Here is a 19971-nt window from a genome sequence, read left to right as displayed (position 1 = left end):
TTTCTTTCATCAACACAATGATACCAAGTGCTGTTGGTAGAGCTATTCACCAGTTATGACTTGCACACTGAAGACAATTGGTGCTTTATTATGTTTGTTGAATTTTCATTACAACCTGGGTCAAAAGGAGGACTGGAGCTGAATTCTTCAGAAGGAACTTGTGCGTACTTTCACTACAATGGCTGAACAGTTCAGTAAAGCTCTGCTATTGTTCTCTGCACACATCGTTAATATGATTTTTTTAGACTCTCTGTTAGTCAACTTGCTCTCAGTCTGATTCACACTCCAGATCTGTTTCCTGATAAAAACTGATTCTTGCTATTACTGTCACAGGTAAGCAGGGTCCATCATCAGGGACCCCCACCACCCAAGACATGCACTCTACTTACTGCTGGCATAGGGATAAAGGTATGAGAGCCTCCAGTCTCACACCAGGTTCAGGAACAGTTATTACCCCTCAACCACTAGGCTCTTAAACCAAAGCAGATAACTCAACTTCCCTTGCCCCATCACTGAAGTGTTCCCACAATCAATGAACTCACTTTTAAGAGCTCTTCATTTCATGTTCTCAATACTTATTGACTAGTTTATTAATATCATTTCTTATTTTTGCATTTGCACAGTTTCTTGTCTTCTGCACTCTGGTTGAGCAGTTTGTGGTCTTTCATTGATTCTGTTACAGTTACTATTTTATAGATTTGTTGAGAATACCCACAAGAAGATCAATCTCGGGGTTGTATATGGTGACATATATACGCTTTGATAAGAAATTTACTTTGAAATTTGTACTTTGACAGTCATAAAGTTCTTGTCCTTGCTTTCAAGTCCTTTCATGACCAGACAATCTGCCACCTTTCCCATTTCCCAATCGCAACCTCAGCAAACTGCATCGCTCTGAGGCATGTTCAGTTATTGACCTGTTGTACATCACCAATTTTAAACCTTAGTCTTTGGCTTTGATATTTTTTATACCTTTCTACCTCTTTCCGATCCTGTGAGATTCTCCTTCAAATCCATCTCTTTTATTGTCCTAAGGATTGCAATCAATTCTTTGCTGAATTTTTGATTGGTCATTTGCTTGTTGAGCATACTGAGATGGTTCTTTCCAGTAATGATGCTATGTAAATTCAAGTTATTGTTTTCATGTGATACTGTAATCGGTCCATAGTTGTATCATCAATACACAATATAAACACAAACCTCTCCCATTGGTATTGATGTCATATAACTCCCGGAACTGCTGCAGGATTCCTCTTCAGCTATTGAACCTGAATATAAATGCAAACAATGATCATCAAATCAAATATATATTTTTACAGAAATGACAGATCATTTACTAATTTACTGAGATACAGTGCAGAATAGGCACTTCTGGCCCTTCGAGCTGTGTTGGCCAGCTATTCCTCCAATTTAATCCTAGCCTAATCACAGGGCAATTTACAATGAACAAATAACCTACCAACCAGTATGGCTTTGCAGTGTAGGAGGAAAAAGAAACCCACGGTGTCACCTGGAGAACATACAAAGTCCTTACAGGCAGCAGCAGGAATTGAACCCGGATTGCAGGTACTATACAATGTTTCGCTAATGACTATGCTACCATGCAACAGGGTAACTCACATCACCTTTTTTCTCACAAAGTGAGAGACCTCACTTTCAGACAAAGGTTGGTGCCACTTTTTTTCTGATTTGATGAGCACAGAATTAGTTGTGCTCTTGAAGAACTAATAGAATTTCTGTCCACTGACCTATTTAAACTACCTAAGGGTGTGGTGACTGTGATCCCAGATTGGTCAAGTTCGATTGAGGCTATTTTTCATTAGAGATTGAGTTTGGTGTTCATCCTGAGAAAATTCACTCGGTTCTACTGCAGAGCTCCCAAATGTTTTGCTTCTGATGTGTGTCAGGGCACCTCATGTCCTTAGAGACACCACACAGGCATTTTCTGATCAGTGCCCTTTGATGTTGTGTGGGTTCTAATGAATTTAACATCTCTTTATTAGACAGTGAATGCTGAAAATAAAGTGTACGGATGAATTTCTGAGCCATTGTTTTGAAGCTGGAGATCTCACAGATGAAGAGCCGTGAATGATGCAAAATTCAATTTGCATTGATTTTCAAAACATCACAATTTCACTGGCCTTGGCCTGTGTGACTCTTAAGGACTGGATTTCTCACACAGACTTATAGAAAACATAATGATATGTATTACCCCTGAACTTACCACTGGAACTTCAGCTGAAAAGCTTCTTTTGATGGAGCTTTCAGATCAAGAATTAAGATCAGCATCAAGGTCAAGATTTTTTTGGCTTATAATTAATTTTAGAACATATTATAGTTTGCTATCATTAGTGCATTGACACTAATTTGCTATCAGCTCCATCAGGCACTAGAACTCACTCCATTCCATCATGGGTGCTAGCCTCCCTAGCAACCAGGACATCTTCAAGGAGTGGTGTCTCAAAAAGGACTCCCTTCACCCAGGGCACGCCCTATTCTCATTGCTACCATGAGGGAGGAGCTACAGGAACCTGAAGACACACACTCAGCAATTCAGGAACAGTTTCTTCCTCTGCCATCCGATTTCTGAATGGACATTGAACTCATGAACATCACTTCAGTATTATTTTTCTTATATATAATATATATATAATATAAAGTGTATGTACATTTTAGCTTTAATTTACAGATTTTACTCTCATGTATTGTAATGTACTGCTGCTGCATAACAACAAATTTCACAACATATGCCGGTGATATTCAACCTGATTCCGATTCTGACTCTGATTTGCCATTTCTCTGAATGGAGCAAACACTGAGAAGACGTAGGGAAGACTGTGCATTGTTGGGAGCAATGAAAAAATTCAAGTTTTCCCACTGCTGTTCTCTGTTAACTGTCCAGTCTGTACTACCTTCTGTTTTAATTGTTTTTAAATTTCCCTTTTTAAAGTATGTTCTACAACTGAAGATCATAAATTTCAGATCTGGATTTGGAGCCTGCTGGCACAACTTTCTGATATTCTCCACCAGGTCTTACTTAATACGGCCAGAACCAACATTAGTAATGGCTCCCACTTTACTGACTTGGCTCTTAATGTTGCTGGCTAACAGATTACATTGTCTTTTTAGAAGACTTACTTTTGGTCGGATGTTGAAGTTTGGGAAAGACTACAGGGATACGCTGAAACTACTTAAATTGAATTTCTATAGCTCCATGAGAACTTCTATGAAGATTAAACTTCCAGCATCAGCAGTTATTTTGATCTTCATTTACTGCCACTTCTCTTCCAGAAAGAAAGCTCTGTTCATTCTGCAGTGAAATTTGTTTGCCTCTCTTGCTTTGTTCCTTCTTGGCTGTTTCTGATTCCTTTCTTGATTTTGATCTTTCTTCTCTCTTTCTGAAAGTGGACAACTTCCCAGCCTGATGTGGTCAGCATCTTCTCGTCCTCTGCACCGTGCACTGTCCTTTGGTCCATGTGTTCATCCTCTAACTATCCCCATTCATGCATCAAGTAGATAGCTTGCTACAGGTCCACAATCCCTTATCTGAAATTCTGAAATCCAAAAAGCTCCAAAAACTGAAGTTTTTTTTCGCCAACAGCTGACATCACTCAGGTGCGACGTGGCAGCACTAGCAGAGGCCGCCAGACGTCTGTTGTGGCTCAGCGCTCGTCCTGTTTACATGTGCATTGCTGTTTGCTGATATTTTGTGTTCACTGTTGACTTGGTGTTTAATTTCACTGTGAAAATGTCAAAAAGAGCTGCAGATACCCCTATGGGTAACAATGAGAAAAAGAGAAGGAAGCATCTATCATGATCAATAATGCAGAAAGTGTTGTTATTGCAGAAGCTTGATTGTGGTGTGTCTGTGCAATGTCTTACTAAAGAATATGGTGTCGGAACTACCACTGTATATGATTTAAAGAAAAAGGAAGACAAGTTACTGAAGTTTTATAGTGACAGTGACGTTCTACATTTATTCCATTAAGTCATTTATCATGTGTTTGATTCTATTCATTTGAAGCTGTATATTTTTGTTTTATTGAATGTTTTAGTTGGAAATAAAATGTTTTTCTTGTCATTATTCCCTAAACAATACAGTATAACAACTATTTACATAGCATTTACATTTCATTAGGTATTATAAGTAATCTAGAGATGATTTAAAGTATACGAGAGAATTTACGTAGGTCCGGTGCTCTGTCGGGTCCTAAAGTCCACCTGCATTGAGACAGGTTAAATAAGGGACTTGAGCATACGTGTTTTTTGGTATCTGTGGGGAGATAAGGAAGGATTCTGAAATCTGAAAAATTCTGAATTCTGAAATGCAACTGGCTCCAAGAATTTCAGATAAGGGATTGTGGACCTGTACATATTTCCAATGTCACCCCAATTTAATCCTGAACAGAGACATCATTCCTTCTCCACACTCCTTACAGTTTAATGAACTTTTTTCTCATTTTCCTAATTCGAGCATAAGATCTTCAACTTGAAATTTTAACCCTGTTTCTCTTCCCACAGATGCAGCCTGATATTCTGAGTATTCCAGTATTTTCAGTTTTATTTTTGATTTCAAGACTTTGCGTTTTTTATGATTCACCAGGATATAGCCTGGGATGGAGTAACTCAGTTATGAGGAATAACAGGATTGGCTGGGTCTGTCATTCATGGAGTGAAGAAAGCTAAGGAGAAAGCTAATAGAGTTGTACAACATTAGGAACATCTTGCATAGGGTAGACACGAGGAAGCTTTCCTCATGGCAGAGCGGTCGAGAACCAGGACACCTAGATTTAAGTTCAGGAGCTTTCACATTAACAAGAGATAGGAGGAAGCTATTTTTCACCCACAGAATGGTTGAGATCTGAAGAGCACTGCTTGAGGAGGGTATTGAAGACAAAGGCTCTTACAACATTTATGAAACATCTAGACGAGCACTAGAATTACCAAGGCATAGAATGGTAAAATGGATTTCTATAGATGGGCAGTTGAAAGTTGGCATGAACGTGGTGGGCCAAAGGATTTGTTTCTCTGAAGTTTGACTTTCCTACCAATTTCAGAATCGGTAATGAGAAAACACAGAAAATTGACATAAGCAACACAGAGTCTTCTATGCTGAGCAGCCCATTTAAAATAGAGTTCTTGCTATTTTATTACTGTTTCATGCATATTTGTGCAAATTCATGCATTACCATCAAGGTTTTCGGTGCCTTTTTCAATGACAATGTTGATCCCAGAATTGCTCCATTCCCATTCATCATCTTCCCACTTGTCCATTATTTCTTTCTTTAGTTCATCCCTATAAAACACAGAAGTGCTCGAGTTAGGGAAGCAAAACAAGAAAGATTTGTGATTCTGTAGCACTGCATATTGTATGAAAGAGTTCCAGTACAGTACTTTTGGAACTTTGTTACAATTATAATGTAGGGCAAGTATCAGCCAATCCCCAGTTTACAAGTTCCCATAGAAATCAAAGTGATTATTGTTTTAGCAATATTGATAGAGGTATAAATATTAGTCAGAGCACAGCAGAGAAAGCATCTGCTGTCCTTTAAAAGTCCACAGGAAATCGTTTATAATGATCTGAAAAACAAAACAGAACTTGGTGTAACAATTCACCTGAAAATGTTACTTCTAAATGAACAATAGTCCATTGATATTGGAGTGTGAGCCTAGGCATTCATACTACAGTTGTGAAGTGGAGCAGGAACCCACAATCTTTTGACCAAGAGGCAAAAATACTATCAACTGACCCACACACAGCTGATCCTGGGGGCATAGCTAAACACGTGACTGGCACATTTATCTTCAACTACAGGCACTGTCTTTGCAATAACTGATATGGAAGATCGATTGTATGACCTTCAATAATATACCATGTAGTTGTAATATATTATTGAACAGGATTGACAAGAGGATCAATGCACGGAAACAATGTTCTCCACATTATCCCCTAATCAGGACATAAATTGTCACCTATACATTGGCATTGTGGAAAAGCCTGAAGATCCTTAATCAATAGCAAGTAAAGACTAAAACATAATTCCCAGTATTGGAAAGCTTTGATCACAAGAAACAGAAGCATGAATAAGCCACTTGACCATTGTGCAAGGTCTGCCATCAATATGGCTGATCTTTTATCTCAGCCACACATCCCTGCCTAACCTGATTGAGTTTGAGTTTTTAAAGTGCACAAATCTGTCAGTTCTTTTGGCCCTCTTTAACCAGTCATGTTTAATCCAAACATCTGCTCCTTTGTCCTCCCCACCCACCGATCCTCATGTCACTGGAGATGCAATATCTGTCCATTCATCTCTCTTCCCTTCCTACAGTCCAATTTTACCTTCCTTAATACTGACTCAGTCTGCAGGTTAACCTTTAGGGAATCCCGTATGAGGACTCCCAAGTCCCTTTGCACATCTGATTTTTGAGTTTAATACCCAAATGAAATAGTGTATGCCTTTATTCCTTCTAACAAAGTGCATGACTGACCATACACTTCCTGACACTGTATTCCATTGTATGTTCTTTGCCCATTCTCCTAATCTGCCTAATTCCTTCTGATGACTCCCTCTTCTTTAACTCCATCCACCCCTCCACATAACTTTATGCATACTTGGCCAGAAAGCCATCACTTCCACCATCCAGATTATCGATATACTGTATAACATGAAAAGAAGCTGTCCCAACATAGATCCCTGTGGAATACCACTAACCACCAGCAGCCAAACCGAAGAGGCCCCCTTTATTCCTACTCTTTTCCTCCTTCCTGTCAGTCAATCTTCTATCCATGCTAATATCTTTTCTGTAGTACTTATTTTGTTAAGCAGCCTCATGTGTGGTACTTTGACATTTGGGTTCATTGTTGTTTATCATCTATGGTAATGATTTAGATGATAATGTGGTAATAGGCACTTGGATGAGAAAGGTTATGAAAGGCTATGGTCCCCGTTGAGGTGGATGGGACTAGGCGGAACACCAGACCAAAACAGTTGAGATGGGCCTAAGGGCCTGTTTCTGTTCTGTAGTGCTAAAGATGGCATTGCAAGGTGGGAGCCATTTGAAAAGAATGAGTCTCATTGGGAGTGAGTCATAATTTGAAGCAGTGAGTGAGAGAGGAACATTGTTGTCAGGCGGAGCCTTTGAAAATAACAAATCTTGTTGGGACTGAATTTTATTTGAGCCAATAAGAAGAGAGATGTAAGCAGAGTGGCATTGTTGGAGTGGCCAACACTGGAGTGGACCAATGTTAGAGCCTTTGGCTCAACAGGCTTTGGCAAGAATAGGCTTGACCAAACACAGGCAGAGGTTCTAAGTAAGGTTCTAGTACATTTTTCTCTCGTTATTTATCTATTTGTACATAGCTCTTGCACTCAGTATGGGTGCAAAGTTAATGGTATGGTCTTTGTGTGAGATGTGGAAACTTTGGGAGACATCCAGACTCCATGATAACCACATCTGCACAAAGTGCATCGAGCTGCAGCTCCTTAGAGACTGTGTTAATGAACTGGAACTGCAACTCAGTGAACTTCAGCTCACGTGGGAGAATGAGGAGGTGATAGATTGGAGCTACAGGGAGATAGTCATCCCTTGGTTGCAGGAGGCAAGTACCTCGGTGACTGTCAAGAGTGGGAAAGGGAAAAGCCAGCCAGTGTGGAGTGCCCATGTGGCTGTTCCAATCAATACAGGTATACTGCTTTGGATACTGTTGGGAAGGGATGACCTACCAGGGAGAATCTGCATCAAATAAGTCTCCGGCACTGAGTCTGGCTCGGTGGGTCAGAAGGGAAGGAGGGAGAAGATGAGTGCCATAGTGATAAGGGATTCCATAGTCAGAGGAGGAGACAGGAGATTACATGGACCTGAAAAAGAAACTCAGATGGTAATTAGCCTCCCAGGTGCCAGGCTCAGGGATGTCTTGGATCGCATCCACAACATTATAAATGGGGAGGGCGAGCAGCCAGAGGTCATGGTATGTATTAGTATCAACAACATAGGTTGGAAAACAGTAGGGAATTAGTTAGAAAGCTGAAAAGCAGGACCTCCAGGGTAGTAATCTCTGAATTGCTGCCTGTGGCACACACCAGTGAGGGTAAGAATGGGATGATTTGGCAGATGAATGTGTGGCTGAGGAACTGGTGCAAGGTGCAGGGTTCAGATTTCTGGATCATTAGGATCTCTTCTGGGGAAGGTATCACCTGCACAAAGATGACAGGTTACAACTAAACCTGAGGGGGTCCAATATCTTTGCGGACAGGTGTGACAGACCTTTTGGGGAAGGTTTAAAATAATTTGGCTGGGGTATGGGAACTAGCGTGATGGGGCTGAAGATGGGCAGTTTTATACAAATAGATGCAGTGTGAGACTGAGGAAAAATTGAGTTGAAGTGTAACCTGGGGGCAAAATTGAAAAGGGTGATGAATACCAGACTGAAGGTGTTATACTTAAATGCATGTAGGAGATGCAATAAGGTGGATGATCTTTTAGTGCAGTTAGAGATTGGCAGGTAAGTTGGTGTAGCTGAAGGAAGGTCATAGTTTGGAGCTGAACATGGAAGGAAACAGATTGTATTGAAAGAACAAGCAAGTAGGCAGAGGAGGTGTGGAGGCTCTGTTGGTAAAAAAAAAATGATTTCAAATCCTCAGAAAGAGGTGACATAGGGTGGGAAGATGTAGAATCTTTGTGGGTAGATTTAAGAAACTGCAAGGGTGAAGAGACCACGATGGGAGTTATATATAGGCCTCTGAATAGTAACCAGGTCATGGAAATGTACGAGACCATCAGCACTGGAGACTGCATACCTGGAGGCTGCCTTCGTCATCGCCACTGACTTTAATAGAGCGTCGCTGACTAAAGTCTCTCTGAAGTTTTGTCAACACATCCAGGTGAGCACACGGGGAGACAGCATACTTGACTGTTGCTACTCTCCCTTCCGCAATGCTTACATAGTGCTCCCTCGCCCCCATTTAGAAAATCGGATTACTCCTCCATCTTGTTGCTGCCAAGCTACAGGCAGAAGCTGAATCAAGAGGCGGCCATAGTTAAAACCATCCACTGTTCGTCCGACCAATCGGAATCCATGCTACAGGACTGCTTTGATGATGTCAACTGGAATGTCTTTGTTGATAAGGATGTCTCCGAGTTCACGGATGGGGTCAAGAGATTCATCCGGAAGGGCATCGAGGATGTTGTCCCCCAGAAATCGGTCAGGGTCTATCCAAACCAGAAACCCTGGATCAACAGTGCCATACGAGCAACACTTACCACGTGACACAGAGCTTACGTGGTCGATAATAAGCAGGGGCTCAAAAAATGCAGCTACGATCTGCGCAGTCATCAGGTCAGTGAAACGACAATACAGGGAGAAGATCCAGATACAACTCCCCACCAACAACACACACAGCTTATGGCAAGTTCTGCACACCATCGCAGACTTCAAAGCTAAATGCGATGATGCTGCCAACATCGCCGCCTCTCTCCCAGACGAGCTAGATCCTTTTTATGTCGATTCAATGTCACCAATACTGAGCCCCTGAGGAGACTTACAGCTGATGTGACTGGCAGCTTGGTCATCTCTGAGGCTGAGGGACACAGATGTTTCCAACCGGTAGACGGACGGCATCCCAGTGTGAGTGCTCAGGATGTGCACAGCACAGCTGGCTGGTGTGTTTACAGATGTTTTTAATCACTACTTCTCCCAGTGTAGAGTACCCTCCTGCTTCAAAACATCCACCATTGTTCTGGTACCTAAAAAGTCCAAGGTAACATGTCTGGAAGACTGGTGTCCTGTCACATTCACCTGAATAATAATCAAATGCTTTGAGAGGCTGGACAAGGACTGTATCTGCATCTTGCTGCCACCCACACTGGACCCCCTGCAATTCACCTACCGACAAAACCGATCGACAGATGACGCAATAGCCACAGCTCTACACACCGTCCTTACACTTCCAGAGAAGAAGGATGCTTGTGTGAGAATGCTGCTCTTGGACTACAGTTCAGCATTCGACACCATAATTCCCTCCAGGCTTGACAAGAAGCTCAGAGACCTCGGCCTTCTCCCTACCTTGTGTAGCTAGATCCTGGACTTGTCAGATCACCGGCAGGTGGGAAGAGTGGGCTCCCTCACCTCTACCCCTCTGACCCTCAACACAGGTACCCCTCGGTGCTGAGTTCTAAGCCCCCTCCTTTACTCTCTGTAAACCCATGACTGTGTCACCACCCACAGCTCCAATCTGCTAATCAGATTTGCTGATGACTCTACACTGATTGGCCTTATCACTGAAAATCTATAATTAAATAACTACTTGGAAAGATTGTCTCTCTGTCATAAGGGTAAGAATAGAAATCTCAGGGGTGTTATCCGGTTTGCTGTATGGTGTTCCGAACGGGTCAGTGCAGGGACCGCATCTTTTCATGTTATATATCAATGATTTGGATAGCTTTGTGTCCAAGTTTTTTCAGATGACATGAAGATTGGTAGAGGAGCAGGTAGTTCTGGGGACACAGTGAGTCTTTAGAAGGACAGACAGATGAGGGGTAAGGGCAAAGATACAGATGGAATATAGTTCAGGGAAGTGTGAGGTCATGTACTTTGGTAGAAGGAACAATGGAGCAGACTATTCTCTAAGTGGGCTGAAAATTGAAAATCAGAGCTGCAAAGGGGCTTGGGAGTCTTGTGCAGGATTCCCTGAAGTTTAACTTGCAGGTTGAGTCAGTGGTGAGGAAGTCAACTGCAATGTTAACATTCATTTTGAAAGGACAAGAATATAAAAGTCATGTCAAGGCTTGGTAAGACATTAGTCAGACCAAACCTGAAGTATTGTGAGCAGTTTTGGGCCCCTTAACTCAGAAAATATGTTCTGGCATTGGATAGGATCCAGCGGAGGTTCACATGAATCATTCTGGGAATGAAAGTGTTAATATTCTTTAGGGCTGTATTAAGCTGAGTACTGTAAGATTAAGGGGGGATCTCACTAAAACATCAAATATTGAAAGGCATCAAATATTGAAGATTTTTCCTATTGTCGGTGAGTCTTGGACTAGAGGACACAGCCTCAACATAGAGGGTCTTCCATTTGGAATAGAGATTGGAAGGAATTTCTTTAGCCAGGGGGTAGAATTCATTGCCACAGAAGCCAAAGATTATTCAACAGGTTCTGAGCGTTAAAGGTTAAGTGGAGAAGGCAGGTGACTGGGATTGAGAGAGAAAATAATGCATGATGAAACGGCGGAGCAGACTTGATGGCCAAATGGTCTAATTCTGCTGCTATGTCTACGGTAAAGTGACTCTCTAACTGAATTCCTGTACTCAGTGCCCTGACTGATGAAGGCCAATATGCTAAATGCCCTTTTCACCACCCTGTCTACCTGTCATGTTGCTTTTAATGAAATATGTACTTGTACTCCGAGGACCCCTTGTTCCATTATAGCCCTAGTGTCCTATTTATTTATAGTATACAGCAAGTCCAACAATCATTTGACTTTCCAAACTGCATAATATAACCTCATAATTATCTGTATTGAAATCCACTTGTCACTCCTCAGCTCACTCGCCTAAATGATCAAGATCAGCCAGCAATCTCCTCACCATCAACTGCACATCCGAATGTTGTCATCCAAAAACTAATCAAGCCTTATGCATCCACATTCAAATTGTTGATATAAATAACAAACAACCAGGGTTCCAATGACAGCAATGCGAGTCATCAGCCTTCATTCTGAGAAACAACCCTCTGATTCTGATCTTATCACCCATTTCTTTTCTGCACCAAGACCCAAGTTCACTGTGTGGTAAAATAACTCAATTTGAATGAATAGTAACTCCAGTGGAAGCTGATTCATTGATTGACCATTGGCTCACACAAAATGCTGCTTTACAGATTAGCTTTGAATTTACCACTACCTTGTACTAGACAAGGCTCTGTACTTTGTTCAACAGGACCGCTCAAGGTTACTCAACATATCACAGTCCACGTTACCTAGTCATAATCCTTTAAAGCTTAAAAAACTGACAAGAAGATAAGCAGTTAGCATAATTATTCCCACATCCCTTCAATAATTCTGGTTTTGCCAATCTATTTGCATTTTTGGAACTACAATTTCCTTTCTATTCGGAAATTATGCAAAATGCAGACAAGCCCCTTGACCATGTTCTGACATTCAAAAGGATCCTGGTTGAACTTTGAACTTCAAGTCTAGCCTAACTTTCTTCAGAATTCAGCCTGACACTCTTTTCCATTTAATTTCTTGTATATTAAAGCCTTTTTCAAGATCCAATGGATCTATTTTTACAAGATTGTAAAGATATTGGAGCCAGAAGTTCAGTCATTTGGTTAGTCAGAGAAACAATTTACAGTACAGATAGAGAGCAGAAGGTTATGGTGCTTCAAGTGCTCACTTAGTAACTTTTCAAGAGTTTTCAGTTTTTGGAAATTTTATTTCAGGAGATATATTTGCTATCCTCAGGATTTCCAGAATGAAAACATAATAATTATATTAAAATACAAATATGGACGTATTTTACTATACCCTTTGCTTTCAAATTGCTTTATGGTCCTGCGAAACTTCATGTTGTAGATGGTAATAGCCAGAAGGCCAAGGACAAGTACAATTAGTGTCACTGATAAACCAGCGATCAGTCCATTCTTGTGAATCGTATGATCACAGTGAACACCAAAGTACCAGTAGTCTCGACTCACATCGCAACTGGAAGAAAGTGAAGGAAAAGATCATTATTATAGACTGAACTTCCTTGCTTTTGGTTTTGTACTTTGGGGTCCTCAGGGCTGAAAACCCATCCCACATTGCCACAATTGCACAGCTATTAGAACTGATGCACCTGTTCTGTCTGAGCAGTGACAGTGCTTTGAGCATATTTCAAGTGTTAAAATTCATTTTTAATGAAATCCTAACCATCAATAAATTTCACTGGGTACTTGGGGTCACATTCTTCCTAACAAAGGCCCACAGAAAAGTTCTATTACATTACAAAGTATCATCTAAAAATAGTGAAATAGAAATTTGTTTAGGTATCAATATGAATAATGTTCAACAGTTCATAAAATCTAGAGACTCGAGATATTGCAGATCCTTGAACATTGAACCCAGATTGCATTGGCAAATCCACTCCATCTAAGAATTTCATCTAAGAAAGGAAATGGTGTGGAATCTTCATGAAGTTATTTATGCTTCATGATTTCATGGCTGTGGAACCTTACTGTGCAGAAGAATACTATTAAGGCTGCAAAGATATGAAAATATTCAGAGAACAATGATTGTCAATTCTTACTAGCACAAGGGTCCATTGTTTGTCATTCCGCAAATTCCATTTCCACACTTCATTGAGTCATTCCTTGCTGAATCACATATTGAAAGACATGCAGCCTTCTTCTCAGTGAAAACCAGTTTATAATATTTGCTGGCTTTACCAGGAACCAATGCAGTGCAATTATCTGTCAATAGTAAAGAAATAGAAGTTATTATTGATGAATTATTGATGTGATGGTGGGTCAGCATACACCTCCATCCACCACCAGGAAGGCATCAAAGCTCTCCGTTGTTTTCTGGACACCAGACCTAACCAATTCCCCTCCACCACCACACTCCTCCACCCAGCAGAACTTGTCCTCACTCTGAATGATTTCTCCTTTGGCTCCTCTCACTTCCTTCAAACTAAAGGGGTGGCCATGGGCTCTCGCATGGGTCCCAGCTATGCATGCATGTCCATCGGCTGTGTGGAACAGTCTATGTTCCAAGCCTACATGAACAACTGTCCAGCACTTTTCCTACACTACATTGACAACTGCATTGGTGCTGCTCCCTGCACCTGTGCTGAACTCATTGACTTCATCCACTTTGCCTCCAACTTCCACCCTGCCCTCAAATTCACTTGGTCCATTTTCGACACCTCCCTCCCCTTTCTCGACCTCACTGTCTCTATCTCCAGAGTCAGCTTATCCACTGATGTCTATTATGAACCCATGGACTCTCACAGATACCTGCCCTGCTCCTCGTCCCACACCACTGGAAAAACGCCATCCCCTTCTCTCTATTCTTCCATCTCCACCGCATCAGTTCTCAGGATGAGGCTTTTCATTCTAGAATGAAGGAGATGTCCTTCTTTTTCAAAGAAAGGAGCTTCCCTTACTCCACACCGCCCTCAACCACATTTCTTCCATTTCATGCACGTCTGCTCTTACCCCATCCTCCTGCCACCCTCCCAAGGATAGGGTTCCTCTTGTCCTCTCCTACCACCCCACCTCCCATCATGTCTGAAGCTTCTGCCACCTCCAACGGGTTCCCACCACCAAGCACTTCTTTCCCTCCATTCCTACTTTATGCTTTCTGCAGGAATCGCTCCCTACTTGACTCCCTTGTCTATTTCACACTCCCCATTGATCTCCTTCCTGGCATCTATGCTTGCAAGTGAAACAATTGCTACACCTGCCCCTACACCTCCTCCTCACTACCAATCAGGACCCTAAACAGCCCTTCCAGGTGAGGTGACACTTCACCTGTGAGTCTGTTGGGGTCATATATTGTGTCCGGTGCTCTCATTGTGGCCTCTTGTACATGGGTATGACCCGACGTAGATTGGGAGACCTATTCATTGAGTACCTATGCTCAGTCTGCCAAAAGAAGCTGGACCTCCCAGTGGTCACCCATTTCAATTCCACTTCCCGTTCCCGTTCCGATATGTCCATCCATGGCCTCCTCCACTGTCAGGATGAGGCCGCACTTGGGTTGGAGGAACAACACATATTCCATTTGAAACTAACATTTGGCACTGTACTCCCTCCTGGCACCTCTCCCTGCAAGTGGAAGTGTTACACCTGCCTATTCATCTCCACCCTCACTACCATTCACAACCCCAAACTGTCCTTTTAGCTGAGGCAACATATCACCTGCGAATCTTTCGGGGTCATCCATTGTATCAGGTTCTCCCGGTGTGGCCTTGACACTTGTGAGACCCAACATAGAACAACTCTGTTCATAACAGGCAGGAATTCCCAGTGGCCAACCATTTTAATTAGTTCTCCGTTCCCATCTCGACATGTCAGTCCATGGCCTCTCTACTGCCACAATGAGGTAACTGTCAGATTGGAGGAGCAACACTCACATTCCTTCTAGGTACCCTCCAAACTGACGGCATGAACATTGATTTCTCTATCAGTCATTTCTCTCCCTCCCCCTTCTTTCTTTTCCATTCCCCATCCTGCTGCCCTCTTACCCCTTCTGTTCACCTGCCTGTCACCTCCCTTCCTTCTCCTATCAGATTAGCCTTCTTCAACCCTTAACCTTTACCACCTATCACCTCCCCCAGCCACCTACAATCCCCCTGTCCTGGCTTCACCCATCACCTGCCACCTTGTACACCTCCCCTCCCCCACCAGATTACTCTGGCTTCGTTTCCCCTTTCTGTCTGTCTGTCTTTGTTTTAGCTGTGATTTGCACTGATGTCCTGTTTACACACTTTTTCTTCATTGTCTTGTGTAATTTAAGTTGTGTATTGTCAGAATCTATGTGCTGCAAGAAATTATTTCCTTATACCTGGGCCTCATTGTATTCACGTACATGACAATAATGTTAACTTGTCTCTATTTATTAAAAATTTAATGTTTTGGGGGAAAGGTACAACTGAGCAGCATGTTTGTTTTCAGTGTGTTGATACTGCTATTCTCAAACAGTGATCAAACTTTCTGTGTGATCATCCTCTGTGAAATTGTACCATGTCCTTCATGTCTGACATGCCTATACAGAGGGCTCTCTACTCTACTCATGACAAGAAGTGTGGAATAACAAGTTTATTGTCGTTGTTGCAAAATGTAAGGACCTATTAGCATTACAGAAATTACATGAGAATTAACAGGGAATAAAACCCCTGACTGTCGGTGTTTGAGTGTACTGGAACCAGTTTTGGTCTGTTGTGGAACAACAAAATGACACCTCAAAGATGAGCAGATGTGTGAGGCAAAGGATGCAGTATTAGGTCATATATGGTGTAAAAATGTGTTGTTTTGTGGTAACCGTACAGTGCAAAGGCATAAAGGTACTACAAATTACAAAGTAAATAAATTGTACAGAAGGAACGAATATTGAGGTACAGTTCATGCACCATGGAGATGAGAAGGTGAAGAATTGTTGAGTGTGGAATTCCAGTTTTGTCTAATTCCTTGGGAGAAACTCAACCATTTTTATACTCGTATCAGGTTTTTGATCTTTGATACCACGAGAAGTTGTCGTCATCGTGTCCATCCCTCAAAGTCGTGAATGATGGTCTTCATTCTGTTGATCTATTTATGGGCTCTCAAGTGAATTATGAGTCCAATCTTGGCTTTGAAAGTTCTTCTGAATTCAGGACAGATGGTTCCAGGTGGCAGATCTGTTGTCCGCCTCTTTTATGTTTGCCTTCTTTAAGCTGGGAGTAGAAGATTAGTTTTGGCAGATGTTTGTCTTTCATCCGAACGACATGACCACTCCACCTTAGTTGGTTCTTGATCACGTAGGCTTCAATGCTCGTTGTTTTTGCTCCATCCAGCACGCTGACGTTGGTTCTTCTATCTTGCCAGCTGATATTTAAGATGTTTTGAAGACAGCGTTGATGGAACTTTTCAAGTGCCTTCAGATGTTGTCGGTATGTTGTCCAGGTTTCTGATGCATACAGGAGTGTTGGGATCACCACTGCTTTGTACACTAACATTTTGGTGTCTGTTCAGATGTCACAATCATGAAAGACTCTTGTTCAGAGATGCTCAAAAGCTGTTTCAGCAGATTTAAGACGATGTTGGATCTTGTCATTAAGGTCAACATTGGAGAGAGGTGACTTCCAAGATACGGAAAGTGGTCCATGTTTTCTAGGGTTGCTTCACCAAGCTGAATTGTTGGTTCTATCTGATTTGTCTCAGTTGGTGACGGTTGGTAGATGATCTGAGTCTTCTTGGAATGGATGGTAAGTCCAAGTTCCGTGTATACACGGTTGAAGGTAGTCAGAATCTGTTGTAGGTGGTTTTCTGAGAGAGCTGCAACACTTGTCATCTGCGTATTGGAACTCGATGAGGGAACTCGTAGATGTCTTGTTTTTGGACTTGAGACGGGCAAGATTGAAAAGTCTGCCATCTGTTCTGTAGACAATTTTTATTCCTGGGTGTAGGTCATTCTTGATGATGTGGATAATTGTTGCAATGAAAATGGTGAACAAAGTTGGGGCAATCACACATCCCAGTTTTACTCCTGATCTGATTTGAAAAGGCTCACAGTTACTGTTGCTGACCATGACTGTGGCAAGCATGCCATCACAGAGCAGCCTCAGGATATGAATGTACTTTTCAGGGCATCTGTAGGTGGATAGGACATCCTATAGGAGTTCCCTTGATGCCAAGTCAAAGGCTTTGGTGAGGTCGATGAATGCCATGTACAAAGGTTGAAGTTGTTCTCGACATTTTTCTTGTAGTTGTCGCATTGTGAAGATCATGTCGATTGTTCTACGTGATGGTCTACGTCTCTCCAGAAGGATCTTCTCAACTAAAGGCTTGAGCCAGTTGTTCATGGTGCGGGTGAGGAGCTTTCCTGCTGTTGCTAACAGGGAAATTCCATGAAAGTTTCTGTATTCGGATCGGTCGCCTTTCCTTTTGTAGACGGTAATAATTGCTGAGTATCTAAAGACTGCTGGTATGTCTTCATTTATCCAGATCTTGATAAGAAGTTGATGCAGTTGGTAATGAAACGGGTTACCTCCAATTTTGTAGACCTTGTCTGGTATTCTATCAAGTCCAGCGGCCTAGTTGTTTTTCAGGGTATTCATGGCCTCCTTGACTTCTTCAAGTGTTGGTATTTTGCTTAGGGAGACGTTAACAGGCTGTTTTGGGATGTTGTTAATTATATGAGAAAGTCCACTGCTCAGTGCATTCACAACAACTCACAGATTTAAAAGAATCTTTTCTCCACTGCAGCTGGTTGTGTAACGTAAAATGGAGTTTTCTGCTTACCAATATTTCTGCTACTAAAAGTACCATCAAAGCTATTTAAACAACTGGATATACTTAGATTTACACCTAATTACCCAATATTGATTTGTTCTGTTGTAACAAAGTATTAAATTGCACATCCTACCTTTCAAAGCAGGCTTTTTCACAGTTATATTGGAATTATCGAAAACAAATCCATTGTTGCCTGAAAATTAAAATTTAAAAATAAATAATTTTCATAAATGATTGCAGGATGATATAAAGCTGAAATATGAAAGAATGGAAGTTTTCTGAATCTGATGACAATTTAGGTGAAGGGTTTCAGTGCTGGGTCATGGAGCACAGCAAAACTTCATTTCCAAACCCATGAGTAGAACAGAAGAGCACAAAACTTTATTGTTGTTGCTCAGGAAAACGAGATGGCAGCACTACTCCAGTCTGTGCAGAGCAGATAATAACAATTCATGCAGCACAAATTAATTTAAAAAATGTATGATAAATAAAAATTAAATATAAAAGGTTAAAAAAATGAAACCGGGTAGATCACACTCTTGGAAATTCAGTCAAATATTCTGATACGAGAAAGGCCTACACTGTTCCATCAAACACTGCAAGGCCAGTAATACACTCTGTCCTACTGAACATTTCAGTAAAGCACAGATTACGTACAGTGTAAAGCTCCCTTTTGAATTTAATTCCTACCTCCTGCTAAACTGGAATTTTTTAGACTTGCTTGGATATTTTCGACTTTTTTATTGAGAACTTCTTCAGAAAATCCTTCCGAGGTGCTCATAACAAGTAAAACTTCATGATCCACAACGATACTGCCGTTCCTGTTTGCAAAAATAAAACACAAGTTAAGCTAGTCGAGTTAAACCTTAGCATCTGAATAGAGAAGGGTATAGATGAGTAATGATTAAAAAAGAACTATCATCTAGAGGTAGAAATGTCAATGAACAGTTTTGGTTTTCTTTGGGGGAATTGAGTTTAATACCTTCCTTCCCCTTTTGGGGCTGTAAATCTAATCCCGATTCAGGAACACCAGCCGGTTCGGAAACAGTTACGAACCCTTAACCATCAGGCTTTGAACCAAAGGGGATAACTTCACTCAATTTCACTCACTCCATTACTGAAATGTTCCCACAACCAATGAATTCACTTTCAAGGGCTCTTCATTACATGTTCTCAATATTTATTGCTTATTTATTTGTATTATTGTTTCTTCATTTTGATTTGCACAGTTTGTTGTCTTCTGCACTCTGGTTAAACACACTAGTTGGATGGTCTTTTGTTGATTCTATTATAGCTATTATTCCATAGATTTGTTGAGCATATAAAATTAATTTCAGGGTTGTATATCGTGATATATGTAATTTGTAATAAATATTATTTTGAACTTCTGAATTTGAGTACTATACTCTTCTGAAGCCATAATGCACAGGTCAACGGTTTCAACTGAAAGTATTCACCTTTACAACAATCAAACTGATTTAAGGATGTTCCTTTGTGAAACACATTGCTCAGGTCCTGGGTGTGTTCATGGCAACATCAGAACTGAATGGTTTATTTTCTAAATATATTTTTGTCATGTTGTGTTTGCTGCATTTATTACTCATTGTCAGACTCTTTTGTCATCAGTTTTACAACTGACCTGGTTAAATAACATTCAATTAACTAGAGTTTCATGTTGGCAAGAATATGGCAGGTTCTCTCCTAGAAGGGAGTGAACTCTTTTGATTTCTAGAATAATGTGATAAATGCTTCAGAACAGAATTCTGATTAATCGGATTGAATTTCAAATAGGCTATGATTAGAAAACTGAATTTCTAGGAACAATTGATATTCCACACTGAGAGATTTTGGATCTGCAGTGGAATCAAGTTTTGCAGGGAATGGATCAGACATTATTTGGGATCCAGCGCAGAGGAGACCCTTCTGGCCATTCAATCCGTGTTGCTTCAGCAAACCCCAATTCAACCCTTGCCTAATCAGCAGAGTTACATTATTA

The 19971-nt window shown here is 41.2% G+C and overlaps 2 protein-coding genes across 2 annotated transcripts in view; one reads left to right on the top strand and one right to left on the bottom strand.

The window, feature by feature from the left end:
- LOC140729819 (uncharacterized) overlaps positions 1–19971 on the top strand; it is a 348439-nt gene that overhangs the window by 83634 nt on the left and 244834 nt on the right. The window lies entirely within an intron of this gene.
- Positions 1–19971, bottom strand: part of LOC140728792 (uncharacterized) — a gene marked incomplete at its 5' end in the record, with an annotated part of 62132 nt that overhangs the window by 4821 nt on the left and 37340 nt on the right. Inside the window, 6 exons of the mRNA XM_073047747.1 lie at positions 1201–1268; positions 5190–5296; positions 12529–12705; positions 13289–13451; positions 18109–18168; positions 18666–18796. Coding sequence (XP_072903848.1) covers positions 1201–1268; positions 5190–5296; positions 12529–12705; positions 13289–13451; positions 18109–18168; positions 18666–18796 — 706 coding nt within the window. The remainder of the gene's footprint in view (positions 1–1200; positions 1269–5189; positions 5297–12528; positions 12706–13288; positions 13452–18108; positions 18169–18665; positions 18797–19971) is intronic.

The sequence above is a fragment of the Hemitrygon akajei genome, chromosome 6 (genome assembly GCF_048418815.1).
Source record: "Hemitrygon akajei chromosome 6, sHemAka1.3, whole genome shotgun sequence".
In the NCBI taxonomy this organism is placed as follows: Eukaryota; Metazoa; Chordata; class Chondrichthyes; order Myliobatiformes; family Dasyatidae; genus Hemitrygon; species Hemitrygon akajei.
Note: the sequence above shows the minus strand (reverse complement) of the source record. Positions and strands in the feature narration are given on the sequence as shown.